Consider the following 15078-nt stretch of genomic DNA (forward strand, 5'->3'; position numbering starts at 1 on the left):
CTAAAAGCCTAGTGAAATTACATCTCAGCCCCTTGTGACCAAACAAAAAAACAGAAGCCATTTTTATGAATATAGCCCTAGTAAATCGTCTGAGTCGTCTGAGATGTTGGAAGTCGTCTGGACGACTGAAGTGTAAGTCGTCTGGTACCGGTTTATTTTAAAAATAATTTATAAATCTTGTAAAAAAATATTTTGATGCGTGAAAAATAAAAATCAAGTAATTATAAACAGTTTTAAGTGATATAAATTAAGATATGATAAAATTGATTTGTTTTGAAGATAGATGAGTGGAAGTAGTGAATCATGAAATACTTTGGTTTAGGAGTTTGGCAAACATATGTTGTAGTATTGTATGTATTGTTAGGGTTAGATTTTGGAAAACTAAAATGTTTTTTTCAAAAATTAGTTTTCACCTATATGTGTTTATTTATGTGTATAGTAAACACTTTTCAAGTTTGATTTGATTTTATGAAGTCTTTAATTAGATAATTAAGTTTAGGGGTTATGTTTAGGGTGTGGACGACTTATATTTCAGTCGTCTGTTGAATAATTTACTCGGACGACGTATATTTTAGTCGTCTGTTGAATAATTTACTCGGACGACTTACATTTCAGTCGTCTGGTGAAGAAATTAAAACAGACGACTTACATGTAAGTCGTCCAGAAGAGTTTAATATTTTTAGCGGGAAATTAAATATTTTTAGCGGGAAACTAAAATAGAAGATTTTCCAGACGACTTACAAGTAAGTCGTCTGGTTTAAATTATTTAAGCGGGAAAATATTTTTTTTAAAAAATTTTAGGCGGGAATATTTGGACGACTTACATGTAAGTCGTCTGTTTTAATTTCTTCACCAGATGACTGAAATGTAAGTCGTCCGAGTAAATTATTCAACAGACGACTGAAATATAAGTCGTCCACACCCTAAACATAACCTCTAAACTTAATTATCTAATTAAAGACTTCATAAAATCAAATCAAACTTGAAAAGTGTTTACTATACACATAAATAAACACATATAGGTGAAAACTAATTTTTGAAAAAAACATTTTAGTTTTCCAAAATCTAACTCTAACAATACATACAATACTACAACATATGTTTGCCAAACTCCTAAACCAAAGTATTTCATGATTCACTACTTCCACTCATCTATCTTCAAAACAAATCAATTTTATCATATCTTAATTTATATCACTTAAAACTGTTTATAATTACTTGATTTTTATTTTTCACGCATCAAAATATTTTTTTACAAGATTTATAAATTATTTTTAAAATAAACCGGTACCAGACGACTTACACTTCAGTCGTCCAGACGACTTCCAACATCTCAGACGACTCAGACGATTTACTAGGGCTATATTCGTAAAAATGGCTTCTGTTTTTTTGTTTGGTCACAAGAGACTGAACTGTAATTTCACTAGGCTTTTAGATTAGTTTTGCATTTGATTCAAGTTTGGGTATAAGTTTGAGGTTAAAATCAAGTTGTGAGTTAGTTTTGGCAAAAACCCCTAGAAAATTTGATCCTTTTTTTTCTCGTCCTTGGTCTTTATTTTATAATCCCTAAGAGTGAGTCAATCGTGGTTAGTAACTGATTTCAAAAGAATTTTAAAACAATCTCATAGACTAAAAGAATCTATAGCTAGCAGAGATGGAATCTAAACAAAGTCTATATAGGTAAACTCAGAGCAAAACGATTGCTAATCCAACAAATGCCAAAACCCCAATCCGACTAGTCAAAGAAGAAGCAGAACCATTTGCAGGAGGAACAGCTTGAGCTTCCAAAAGAGCAGGAGAGGGTGCCGGAGAAGGAGCAGATCCCCCAGTGAAGAAACCACCACGAGATGACATGACAACAATGTGAAGCTTCTCGCCTTGGACACAGTTGCTCTTAAAGCCACTGATGAAGAAGAAAGGTCCAGATCTCTCTAGCTTCACCTTAGTGTCTCCGTTGCTGTAACTGGCTGCTGGGTTTGTGGTGTTGCAGTTAATGTACGCCTCTTTTGTCACTTGCAGAACCGAATCCTTTTCCCCATCGTACTTCCACACTGTCCACAAAGTGCATAAACACACAATCACAAAGAGTTTCAGAAGTTTGAAAACCAAGATTTTGCAAGAACTCACCGAGAGAGTCTCCAACATGAAACCGCAAACTCTCAGCCCATTTGTTGAGCGAGTCAGAGGGTGAAGAAGGGATTTTCCAAGCAGTGTGTTTGCCTCCGACCAGAATCTCTTTGCAACAGGAGAGATCAGCCAACAATAACAAGAAGAAGGATAATAGACAGGGAGTATCAACAAGAGTTATCTTAGCCATTATAGTTAAGTTGTGTATGAGACTGATGTGGTTTTATTTGGACTCTGTTGTGAATGAATGAATGATTGGGTTTGTATATATAGAAGAAGAACTAACCGTTAGAAGTAAATGTTGTTTGCTGCTACTCCCAACGGTTATTCAAAATGATCTCTCTATTGGGACCGGAAGAAATTAAAGTCTATAGCAAAAGAGAGTATAAATTAAATGTTTTGTTAATGATTCTGATGGTTTTATTTACACTACCATAAATCTGTAAATCAAACAGTTGGGAAAGAGGGTATTCATATTCTTGATTTTCCTCCTATTTTACTCACTAATTTGACTACTTAACTCTAAATACAAAATTACTTCGATGAACTAATCTTTATGTGAGACGTTAGCAAACCAAAACATATCTCAGTTTTGGAATTAATTAAAGTAAAGATCGAATATATCATATGTGGTCTAGAAGATCACACGATATCAACTTTATTTTTTAAAGAAAAAATTCGTCAAAATAGCCTAGTCACTAATCCTACATGTCGCACTATAATTTATATCCGGTTTTAGCCTATATATATATAACCAAAAAATCTATGTCAGCTCATCCAGAAAAAAAACTATAACATTTGAAAATAGCTTAGTCACTAATCCTATGTGTCGCACTATTACTTATATCTGATTTTAGTCTATATATATAACCAAAAAACATATATCAGTTCATCAGAAAAAGAAGAAAACTATACTATTTGAAAACGTTATACAATAACAAGTCGATCACTAAATCTTTGATGCCAATCTCAAACAGATAATAATGGTGACGAACAGCTCTCTACGTGTAACAAGAACCTTCTGCTGCGTGTAACACAAGTACACAACCTCCGTACATATATATGTTGCCACCACCTGATGCATGTAACACAATCATCCCACAACAAAGTAAAATAAATACTCTCTATCTCTGCTCTCCTCTAAAATCTTCAGCATAAAGTATAAGACTTTAAGGCAATCTTATCGAACAGTCTCTCTATCTATATTATGTCTCAATACTGTAGAAGAAACGCTCAGTTTCTCGAGTATTTTAAGCATATATATATATATATGTATGTGTGTCCTTCCCCTGTCTGTGTTATAATAAAATTCAGAATCATCTGATGTTGACGCACGGCTAGAGAGATGCTTGGTGGTTCTAGTCAATGGCGGACCCAAAAAAATATTTAACCTGGGTCATAGTTTAATTGGGCCTAGAACAAAAAAAAATGTAGTTAAAAATTAAAGAAGGAAACTAGGTTCAGAAGGAAATCGACTCGGGATGGGGGGTCAAAGGTTGAACTACGTTACCATTTGAGCTATATAGTCACGACTAATCACAGCTTACAAATCATTATTTCATATTTTAACATGTTCAGTTGACACCCCTTTATTGTACATTGATCCGCCTCTGGTTCTAGTTCTGTACTTTTAATTCATGTAACATGCTTTTTTTAGTTGGTTAATTAAATCCACTTAATAACATGCTTATTTTGTGTATCTATCACTAAACTTTTTTTATATTTCTATGAAGATCAACTGACTTTGTATAAACTGTCCCTTTTTGTGTAGGAAGCAAGATGATTATGTGGTATATCATTGTTGCTGTCGTCATCTTAGCATCTTTACTCGTTGCAAAGAACATGAGAAAGAACAAGAAGAATCTACCTCCTGGACCACCAAGACTTCCCATAATTGGAAACTTGCACCAACTAGGATCCAAACCCCAACGTTCCATGCACAAACTATCTGAAAAGTGTGGACCTCTAATGTCCCTCAAGTTTGGAAACGTGCCTACCGTTGTGGCGTCATCTCCAGAGACAGTGAAGGATGTCTTAAAAACGTTCGACGCAGATTGTTGTTCGCGACCGTACTTGACGTATGCTGCAAGAATTTCATACAACTTAAACGACCTCGCCTTCTCTCCTTATAGCAAGTACTGGAGGGAAGTACGAAAGATGACGGTTCTTGAGCTCTACACCGCCAAAAGGGTGCAATCGTTTCGGCATATAAGAGAAGAAGAAGTTGCTTCCTTGGTCGAGTTCGTAAAGGGGGCTGCTTCGTTAGGGAACACGGTTAACTTGAGCAACACGTTAATGAAACTGTCTGGAAGTGTGATATGTAGGGTAGGGTTTGGGATAAATCTCAAAGGAAGCAAACTCGAGGATACGTATGAGGAAGTCATTCGAGAAACCATGGAGGTGTTGGGGAGCTTCGCAGCAGTTGATTACCTTCCTATCATTGGTCGAATCATCGATAGGGTCACGGGGTTATATAGCAAATGTGAGAAGGTTTATAAGGCAAATGGATGCATTTTTCGAACATTCTATAAAGCAACATATGGAAGATGAGAGTCTTAGAGATGACATCATTGCCTTGCTTCACAAAATGGAAAGGGGAGAGGCTGGACTTGGAGAGTATCAACTTACTAGAAACCACACCAAAGGGATTCTTCTAGTAAGTAATGTAACTTCATTCTTCACACATGTTGTACAACGTGATTTATTTATCTTGTCTTATTTATTTATTTATTACATAATGTTCTTATTGCTGGAATAGACACTTCTGGCCACACAATAACATGGGCGATGACACATATGATCAAAAACCCAAGAGTTTTGAAGAAAGTGCAAGCCGAGGTAAGAGAAGTGATCAAAAACAAAGACAATATCACAGAAGAAGATATAGAACAACTCGAATATCTCAAAATGGTGATTAAAGAGACGGTAAGGATAAACCCACTTGTCCCACTTCTAATCCCAAGAGAGGCTTCAAAGGATATAAAGATCGCGGGTTACGACATTCCTAAGAAAACATGGATCCATGTCAACATTTGGGGTGTTCATAGGAATCCAAACGTTTGGAATGATCCAGAAACATTCATCCCTGAGAGGTTCATGGACAATGAGATTGACTACAAGGGTTTGAACTTTGAATTGTTACCGTTTGGTAGCGGAAGGAGGATGTGCCCTGGTATGGGGATGGGTATGGCTTTGGCACACTTGACTCTTATCAACCTTCTTTATCGATTTGATTGGAAGCTTCCAGATGGAATGGAGATAGAAGATGTTGATCTTGAAGAATCGTACGGGCTTGTGTGTCCTAAGAAAGTTCCACTTCAACTTGTCCCGGTCCTTACTCAGTGGAGTTAATGTTATCCTTGGTTTTATATAGTTCAAAATATGTAACCTTAATTATCACTATCATTTGTAAATCCACCGTTTAGCACCTTGTTTTTATATAGTTCAAGATGTAGCCTATATAACTATTATATGTAAATATATCGTTTTAGCACATTGTCTTTGCTAACTACGCAACTTTTCCTGACCGTTACTTTGGGTCAAACTAGTCTATCAAATTAATGAATATTTATAAGTATTTTGCTAGGATGATCACAAATAATATATAACATGACTAATTGCCTAACACTATATAGTTATATAAAAAATTCTATTCATCTAAAATATATTCAATTAGATTACCTCTCTAGATTCTTCAGCATTAGAGAAGAAACGTTTTGGCTCCCTAATTTCTAGTTAGAGTTCCTCCTATACCATGCACTGGTGAGAGTGAAAGATTTGAATATCTGAGTGTATGAGACTGATGTGGTTTTATTTGGACTCTGTTGTGAATGAATGATTGGGTTTGTATATATAGAAGAAGAAACTAACCGTTATAAGTAAATGTTGTTGTTTGCTGCTACTCCCAACGGTTATTTAAAATAGTCTCTCTATTGGGACTGGAAGAAATTAAAGTCTATATAGCAAAATAGAGTATAAATTAAATGTTTTGTTAATGATTATGATGATTTTAGTTGCACTACCATGAATCTGAAGATTTACAATTAACGTTTTTATTTACACCATGCTGAAAATTTTACTAAACTGTATTTAAAATTAATTTATAAATTGTTTTTTTCTGAAATTTCAAACTCATGTTTCCAATTATAAAGTATCTGTGAATCATCTAATCAAACAGTTGGATAAGAGGGTATTCATATTCTTGATTTTCCTCCTATTTTGCTCACTAATTTGACTACTTAACTCTAAATACAAAATTACTATGATGAACTAATCTTTATGTGAGACGTTAGCAAACTAAAACATATCTCAGTTTTGGAATTAATTAAAGTAAAGATGGAATATATGGTCTAGCAGATCACACGATATTAACTATATTTAAAAAAAAATCGTCAAAATAGCCTAGTCAGTAGTCACTAATCCTATGTGTCGCACTATAAGTTATATCCGGCTTTAGTCTATATATAACCAAAAAACCTATGCCAGGTCATCCGGAAAAAAAACTATAACATTTGAAAATAGCTTAGTCACTAATATTATGTGTTGCACTATTACTTATATCTGACTTTAGTCTATATATATAACAAAAAAAACTTATGTCTGTTCATCAGAAAAGGAAGAAAACTATACTATTTGAAAATGTTATACAATAACAAGTCGATCACTAAATCTTTGATGCCAATCTCAAATAGATAATAGTGGTGACGAACAGCTCTCTATCTTATGGAAACACCTCCCGCAGATTCCAGTAGCAAGCTTGGAGCTGTAAGCTCAAAAACTTGAAGCTTGAAAGGTTGCTGCAGTGGTGGAGTTTTGGTTCGTGTACATGTGTTACACATGGAGAGTAGTATGTGACACATACTTTGGAGAATAAAAAGGAAACGTCAAGATGCGATGATGTGTGATATTTCCATATGCTTGGTTGACGAAATAAGCATTAAAGGAATGTTATTAGATCACAAATCGGAAGATTTAGTGATGATAAAATATAGGAAATATTATATTAGATAATAGGAAAATGTTATTTAATATATATTGTGGCTTTAACTAAGATCAGGGTTAGAGCTTTTACGTTGTAATTCTCAGAGAGAAACACAAAGAGTTTTGGGGTTTCATAGCTGAGTGAATTGGTAGACTTGATCAACATGTGTTGAGTCAAGCAAGTTGGGTGTGTTACAAATCGATCTGTGTCGAGTTGTGTAATTCGGATCAAACAAGTTTGTAAGAGATTGTGTAAAAGATTTCTAATAAAAGATATACGAGTTCTTGGAATTACTTTGTGCCTTGTGTTTTTGATGTATCTCGATTTTACAATTGGTATCAGAGCAGGACATCTAAACGAAAAAGAGTTCTTCGAACCAAGGTGAGATCCTGAGAAGAGAATATGGTGAATTTGGCACATAATATGTTGTTGCTGGATGATGTCAATTATAGGTACTGGAAAGTGAGAATGAAAGCAAACTTACGTGGAGATGATAAAGATATCTGGACAGTTGTTCAATCTGGATGGGAAGAACCGTGTGTGATGCAAGAAGATGGCTTGAAGACACTTAAACCGAAGACAAAGTGGACTGCAACAGAGAAAAAACTTTCAAGGTTTAATGCGAAAGCACTAGATACAATCTTCAGTTCTGTAGATGGAAAGCAATTTGAGCTTATACAGGGATGTGAATCAGCTAAGGAGGCTTGGGATATACTACAAAATGCTTTTGAGGGTACTGCGAATGTTAGAAGGATAAGATTGGACTTGCTTGCATCACAGTTTGAAGACATAAGGATGACTGATGATGAGAAGATATGAGATTTCAGTGTAAAGCTTAGCTTCATAGCCAATGAAGCACAAAGTTTAGGTAAAAAATACGAAGATGCAAAATTGGTGAAGAAGTTTTGCGATGTTTGCCAACTAAGTTTGCAGCACATAAAGCAGCAATAACATTGACGATGACACTGATGAACTGAAGTTCTCTGAGGTAGTAGGGGTATTAAAGGCTGAGGAGATGGAATTGGAATCTAAGTGTTCAAAGCCTGCTCAAGACTTTAGAATTACAGCTAATGAAAACATCCAAAGAGCTAAGAAACTTGAAGAATCTATTCACCTGATGATTGAGAAACTTGAAGAAACCATGAGTCTTTTGTATAAGATGTCCAACAACAGACTGCCTAGAGAAGAAGAAAGACATAAAAGGCAGAAAGTGGTGTGTTTTAATTGTCATGGTATTGGACATGTCAAAACAGATTGTCCATCATTCAAGAGAAAAGAAATCAAGTGTAATGGATGTAATGGTTATGGGCACATAAAATCAGAGTGTGTGAACACAAAGAAGATGAAGATGAAAAGAAATTGCAGTGATAAGTAGCCAGAGATAAAAGAAGATGCTCTCAATTTTGTGGCTCTTCTTGGAGTTATGGGGTCTGAAAAAGACATCACTAAAGGTGAATTTCGTGCGCCATGTGTGTCACATACCAATTCTGATGCGTCACACAGTGATACAGAAAGTGATCTACATACGGATCTTGTAGCTGAGTACCAGGTTCTCTTTGGTAAATTTGCAGAACTTAGTCACGAAAACTTGCAGCTCATCAAAGATAAAGCTATGTTAAAAGCTCAAGTCAACATCCTAGAGATGGAACAGACTGACACGAAGGATGAATCAAAGTGTAGGATGACAGAGAATGATGAGGAAGATGAGCTTCAATCTCTTAAGAGAGTTATCGTAGAGCAGAACCGAATTCAACAAGAGTCTGAAACAAAGTTTCATCAGATGAAACAGCTATTGAATGAGGAACGCGAGAAAAGTCAGCTGCTGCAAAGAGAACTCAATGAAAATTACAGAAAGTTAAGGATGCTGAACAGATGATCTGAAACTTTAGATCAGATATTATCAGTTGGACAACCTCCAAAGGTGAATTGGGGCTTAGGATACAAGGGTGCTGCTCCAAAAGATCAAGCTATTCCAGTCGATGTTATCAAGTTTGCAAAAGGTACTCCATCTCACCCTGAAAGTAGCTCAAAAGCTGAGAAAAGACATACATATGCACCTGTGAAAAAAGAACTTAATGCTCAGACAAAACTACACTCTCCAAAGCCTGCAACAACTAGGAAGAATGGTTGTTTGTTTTGTGGGAATCATGGTCATAAGGTTGATTTATGTTATTCTCGAAGACACCAAATTGAGCGAGCTTGGAGGATGAACCTTTTTTATGTGGAACCTAGAAGGTATGGACATGTATGGATAGCTAAGAAGGATCTGTATCCCAAGTTTACGAAAGGTGTGTCACACGAGCATACCAATGTGTCATACACTCGAATGGTTGATCAATATACTGAACTTGAAGAACCAGTTCGATGGCATAGAAGGACTTGAGGGTTTTGATGGTTCAACAAGTATCATGAAGTTTTTCACAGAGTTTTTCACTCAAGCAGGGGGAGATGGTACTTGATTAGGGGGAGTTTAAGTTAATACTTTGATGGGATGTATGATGCATATTTTGCTTAGAGATTATTGATCTTGAGTTGTAAAACTCAATGAAAAAGGGGGAGAATGTAAGCTTAAAAACTTGGAGCTTGATAGGTTGCTGCAGTGGTGGAGTTTTGGTTTGTGTACATGTGTTACACATGGAGAGTAGTATGTGACACATGCTTCGGAGAATAAAAAGGAAACGTCAAGATGCGATGATGTGTGATATTTCCATATGCTTGGTTGACGAAATAAGCATTAAAGGAATGTTATTAGATCACAAATTGGAAGATTTAGTGATGATAAAATATAGGAAATATTATATTAGATAATAGGAAAATGTTATTAAATATATATTGTGGCTGAGTGAATTGGTAGACTTGATCAACAGGTGTTGAGTCAAGCAAGTTGGGTGTGTTACAAATCGATCCGTGTCGAGTTGTGTAATTCGGATCAAACAAGTCTGTAAGAGATTGTATAAAAGATTTCTAATAAAAGATATACGAGTTATTGGAATTACTTTGTGCCTTGTGTTTTTGCTGTATGTCGATTTTACAGGAGCTTCTTCTAACAAGCGACCTGTTGAGACTGATGAAGGAGAAAAAGCTAAGAGTGTCAAGAGAGCTTCAGTTTCTGATGGCGAGACCAAGGCAAACTGTTTCCAAGCGAATTTGGTCCGAGGAAGATGAGTTTGCTTTGTTACAAGGGATCGTGGACTACAAAGAGACTAGTGGGTTAGACCCTTTTAATGGTGAGAGGAAGGCTTTGTATGATCTCCTGGAGCCTCATATCAGTGTCAGTGTCACATCAGTTCAGTTCTTTCAGAAGATAAGGGCGCCGAAAAAGAAGTTTAAGAAAGATAAGAATAAAGGCTCCAAGCCTAACAATCAAAAGTTGTTTCATCTGTCGAAGTTGATTTGGGGAGTTGAAGAGATCAGCTATGCCGAGAAAGATGAGTTGAAGACTGGTGAGGGGAGGAAGAGGAGTGTGTTTCAGTTGTGGAGGCATTAATTCGGCTTGGTATGGATGGTCGTGCACCAAAAATTACTTCATCACGAGACAGTAGCGTACATTCGAAATTCATCTCCACAACTTGTCAGTTATGCAGCACAGGTCCATTGTTTCCTCTGACCACTAGAACAGCTACACCACTGTACTTTGTGATCTTGCACAGCATTTCATTTGCCGTCGTGTCTCTTAGTATGAAGTCGCAGGTTCCTATAGAATTTGAGGTACATCTTAGCCTTGCACATGAGGAATTACTAGTTAATCCTCGTTTAGTGAGTCTGGACCATGATCATAGTTTTCAGCTCTTTCTTAACCATTTTTTCGTTTCTGGGTTATGGTTTAACTTGGTGATTTTGTTGAGGATTGCTCCTATATTTATCACTGATTCTTCTAAATTATTAGGTTGGTACTCCCTTTCTTTGCATAATGCTTTCTGAAAGGACATGCATGTTTCTATATATGACCAGACATTCTCCCCTCAAAGTTGAAGATCACGCAACAATGATTTCACATGAGAACCAACAAGACAAGTCCCCTCGGGTAGAGATGTGCAACTGAAGAGAAAGAACACGGTTTGGATTCTGTGTTGTGTTTGTGCAAACATAGAGAAGCAATAAAAACTGGAACTGTAGCCACCTTTTGGCTTCTCACACGTAAGGCTTATGAATAGAAATAGTGTGTTGTTACATGAAAATGTGATGAAATCTAATACTTTATATTGCCTTTGTTTAAAAACCAAATCTCTGCAATTTAAGAAATAAAAGGTCCTAGATAATTGTGTAAAACCTGTCGAGAAAAATAAAATGAAAACCAGAAAGATCCTATGCATGCTAAGTAAAAAAGAAAAATCATGAAGCTGATGTGGTGGGCTCGCAGCTATCGTGAGTACAAGCCAAAACATCTTTGTAATCTCTAGAGATCTTGAATGAGTCATGCACTTGGCCGTTGCTGCTCTTCTTGTACTCAAAGAGAAGGTTTGAGTGATCTGAAGCAGTCAACTTCACAAACCCATAGTCATAATCTTGAACCAAAGACCATTTAGGAGTCAGCGAGCTAAACGGAGACAAGTGACTTCCTGCACCACCAACAACAACGTGAATGGTTCCTTGGAAGGTCCCTGAGTAGTGATCCTTCTTACCGTTGTTCACACATTGACTCTGCAATAGAAAACAACTCAGAGACAAAGGTACATTGATAATAAGAGTATTAAATAATGATGGTGATCAAACCTGGTAAATGGGACATGTTCGTTCATAGTTGTGCACATGTCCGTAGAAAGCGATGTCTACTTTGTACTTCTGCCACAGTTTCTGAAGGCTTTCTCTCCCCATAGGCTCTTCAAAGGTTCCTTCTTTGCCGTACCAATCATTGGAGGAGTAACCGAGGACGCGATGAGCGATAAAGATGAGCCAAGGCTGAGTCTTTCTGTCAACAGTTGCAAGGCAATGCTCTATGAATTTGTATTGCTCCGTGCCTTCTCTCCAGTCGTGTTCACTGTCCGCTACACAGAACCGGAACATTCCGTAGTCTGCAGCGTACCAGAACTTAGCTCGGTTCTCGGCAGGAAAGTAGAACATGGTCTCTGCGGGAACACCACACTCTCCCCCAGAGTCTAGACCGGCGTAGAATGATCCTGTGTCTGGCCAATCACGCTCGTGGTTGCCACTGCAAGTGAAACATAAAGTAACTTTTAACCCACTGTAAGAAGCACAATGAAGCTGTTCTTATAGACTAACCTTGCAATCATGTATGGAACCTTAGAGGCCACAGGCTCAACTTGAGCTGTGAACTGATCCCACTGGGAGAGATACCCGTTTGAGTAAGTGATGTCTCCAATATGGAAAACAATGTCAATGTTCTTCAAGTCCTTGATGAGCTGGTCAGTTGTGTTGAGGGAACCAGGCTGGTAATCATTATATTCGTTCGAGCCATCTCGCTCTCCCTGAAAACATATCTCAATGTAAGTAAGTGACCATTTGAGATGATAGTCCTTTAGTACAAGATAGTTACCTTCCCCATGTCACCAAATATTATGACCCGTTGTAACGAGTCTTGTCCAGGAAAAGGAGAGGAAACAAAAGTGTAGTTCTTGCTCCAAATTGTCGAACCGTTGAACAAGTCATGGCCTAGCCTGTATGTGTATCTGAAAACCAAAGGGTTGCAAGTTACAAAACTATCTTAGTACTCTTGGTTTATATGAAAGGCAGATAACAGATGACGTACTCGCGGTTGGGCCAAAGTTCTTTCAAGAAAGAGGTATGGAAGAAACCAGGATCACGCCAACCAACACCACGAGCAGGTTCACCTATGTAAATATCACATGTAGGCAAAAAAATCAAATCTCTAGAATATATCCAGATGAAGAAACCAAACCAAAGACATACCACACATGCTGTTTCTGTTGAAGGTAATGGTTCCAGCAGGTGATCTTCTAGCTGGGAGTCCCTTAGAACTCCATTCAATGAACGGAACAGCCTCATTTATGTTGTACCCACTCGTCCATGTTACAGTCATCTATCAAAAGATTTAAGAGATACCAAATAAAGCTGCTAACCATTTCAAAGTTTGAATCTTTATGAAGTGAAACAAAAGCTTACCTCGTCCCAACTCTTGCCTAAAGCAAGACGTGGGTAGACAGGTGCTTTAGGATTAACAAAAGCTACAGGATTCGAAACCCCGAGAAGTACTGGCTGTAGCCATTCAAAAAAGATCAATAAGTCCACTTGATATTGCATATAAAATATAATACTAAGCTGAGGAAACTACATCAGTCGACTTACCTGGTCAAGACTCCCAGAAAACAGTGCAAATGAGACATCAGCTCTCTGGTTTATTATCTGCAACTTCACAATCGCGTTCCCAGACTTTGTATAATCCGGATAATTCCTCATATACGTGTACTGATAAATAGAAAAAACGAATGTTAATCCTGAGATCAAATATAGAAACCACAGGGTCAATAGATAATTAGAAAAAAAAAACAAACCTTGATAGGAGATGAGCAAAGGTAAGGAGACTTCTCCTTAGTTTGTGGTTGCCAAGGCCAACAGGTAGATGAGCTAGCATCAAAGAATAGTTAAATAACAATCCCTTAATAACAACAATCAAAATAAAAACACTGGATAAAAGATAAAATTTACTCGAATTTTGCTGGAGAGAAAACTGCGATCCAATCGTTTGAAGAGTGTTTGGGGTTGGAGATTGCAACGTCCACCCATTCAGTATCTTCACCCTGTATATCAAAACAAGATTTGTCATCAAAACCAAACCAATTAGAAAGTTTGGTTCTTGACACACTTGGGTGAGATCAAGAACACAATATTATTTCGTTTAAAACGGCTAATCTCTGATTATCATACAGAAATCTAGCATTAACAATCGTTTCTTTTTCTATACTATTATATATACAAATGAATACTAGAATCAGACAAGATCGAGAAAAATTGGATATAAAACAGAACCTTTAAACCAAGAACTTGAGGAGAAGCATGAATATGGACAGAAGTGTCCAAAGCGAGGCTTGCTTTATAGATATTAATCTGAGCTAAAGGCTGATCTCCTCGTCCATTGCTGGCGTCACCCGAACATCTCGAACTCAGAAGTCCGACCAAACAGAGAAGCACAAATAAAACCTTAGGCATCGTTGAATTGTTGTGAATCGAAGTGAAACTATGCGAGATATTTATAACAGTAAGGGTTTAGGAATCTTTTCAGAATTTTTCATATCTAACTGTCAATACTGTTGAGATTTTGTTTTTCAACTTATTATATTTTGTAATTATTGTGTAGTTATTTTTTCAACTTAGTATATAATAAGAATTTGTGTTAAATTTTATTTTTAAATAAAGTCAACTATATATTATTATCACACTAAATTTTATTTTTAAACTGAAATCGTTGAAAAATAAGTTAGTACTACATGTATAGTTTTAACTTTTGTGCTTTGTTTTTATTTAACATTTAAATTTTAATTTAAAAATAGTTATTATAATATATTTACTTAATGATTATTTATATCTATGCATGAGAGCACAGAAAAATCACCTAATTTAATTTAAAAAGTAAGTTAAATGTCTAAAAAGATTAAGTAACTAAACATATTTTTTTTTTTGATAATCCTGGTATCCGAATGCCTCGTAAGGATCCGACTAGCTGCGAGAGACCGTCCACCGGAACTAGCCGGGGAGCCCGCCGAGGCATCCAGGAGGGCTGGTGATCACCCCATTTAAATCCCACCAGTGGCCAGCGTAGTTGGAAGTGTCCGTATTGGGCCCGAAGGTCCCTCAAGAGCAACATCCGCCAGCGGGGCTCGAACCCATGACTTCCCAGGTTGAGTACCACCACTGGACCACTAACGCGTGGTTGTAACTAAACATATTTACTAACTCATATCATTCATATCTAATATTACATGAATCCAACCCACTAACCTGATTCTTGACCCAATTTATAACTTAAATTTAGATTTTGAATCCTCCATTTTTAT

The 15078-nt window shown here is 36.7% G+C and overlaps 2 protein-coding genes and 1 pseudogene across 2 annotated transcripts; 1 reads left to right on the top strand and 2 right to left on the bottom strand.

Moving 5' to 3' along the window:
* Positions 1–1581: 1581 nt before the first annotated feature.
* LOC106299721 (early nodulin-like protein 3) lies at positions 1582–2349 on the bottom strand. The gene is made up of 2 exons (XM_013735759.1): positions 2128–2349; positions 1582–2051 (listed from the first exon to the last, which is right to left on the bottom strand). Exons 1-2 carry the CDS (start codon positions 2315–2317, stop codon positions 1687–1689), a joined length of 555 nt encoding a protein of 184 aa, XP_013591213.1. The 5' UTR covers positions 2318–2349; the 3' UTR covers positions 1582–1686.
* Positions 2350–3906: 1557 nt separating this feature from the next.
* On the top strand, positions 3907–5478 carry LOC106302119 (annotated as a pseudogene).
* Positions 5479–11213: 5735 nt separating this feature from the next.
* LOC106323386 (probable inactive purple acid phosphatase 24) lies at positions 11214–14287 on the bottom strand. Its single transcript, XM_013761525.1, has 11 exons — positions 14054–14287; positions 13733–13824; positions 13579–13651; positions 13373–13492; positions 13190–13282; positions 12977–13106; positions 12816–12897; positions 12603–12735; positions 12329–12534; positions 11822–12257; positions 11214–11749 (listed from the first exon to the last, which is right to left on the bottom strand). The coding sequence occupies exons 1-11, from the start codon at positions 14231–14233 to the stop codon at positions 11441–11443; spliced, it is 1854 nt and encodes a 617-aa protein (XP_013616979.1). The 5' UTR covers positions 14234–14287; the 3' UTR covers positions 11214–11440.
* Between the last annotated feature and the right edge of the window lie 791 nt (positions 14288–15078).

This window comes from Brassica oleracea, chromosome C1, assembly GCF_000695525.1.
Source record: "Brassica oleracea var. oleracea cultivar TO1000 chromosome C1, BOL, whole genome shotgun sequence".
In the NCBI taxonomy this organism is placed as follows: domain Eukaryota; kingdom Viridiplantae; phylum Streptophyta; class Magnoliopsida; order Brassicales; family Brassicaceae; genus Brassica; species Brassica oleracea.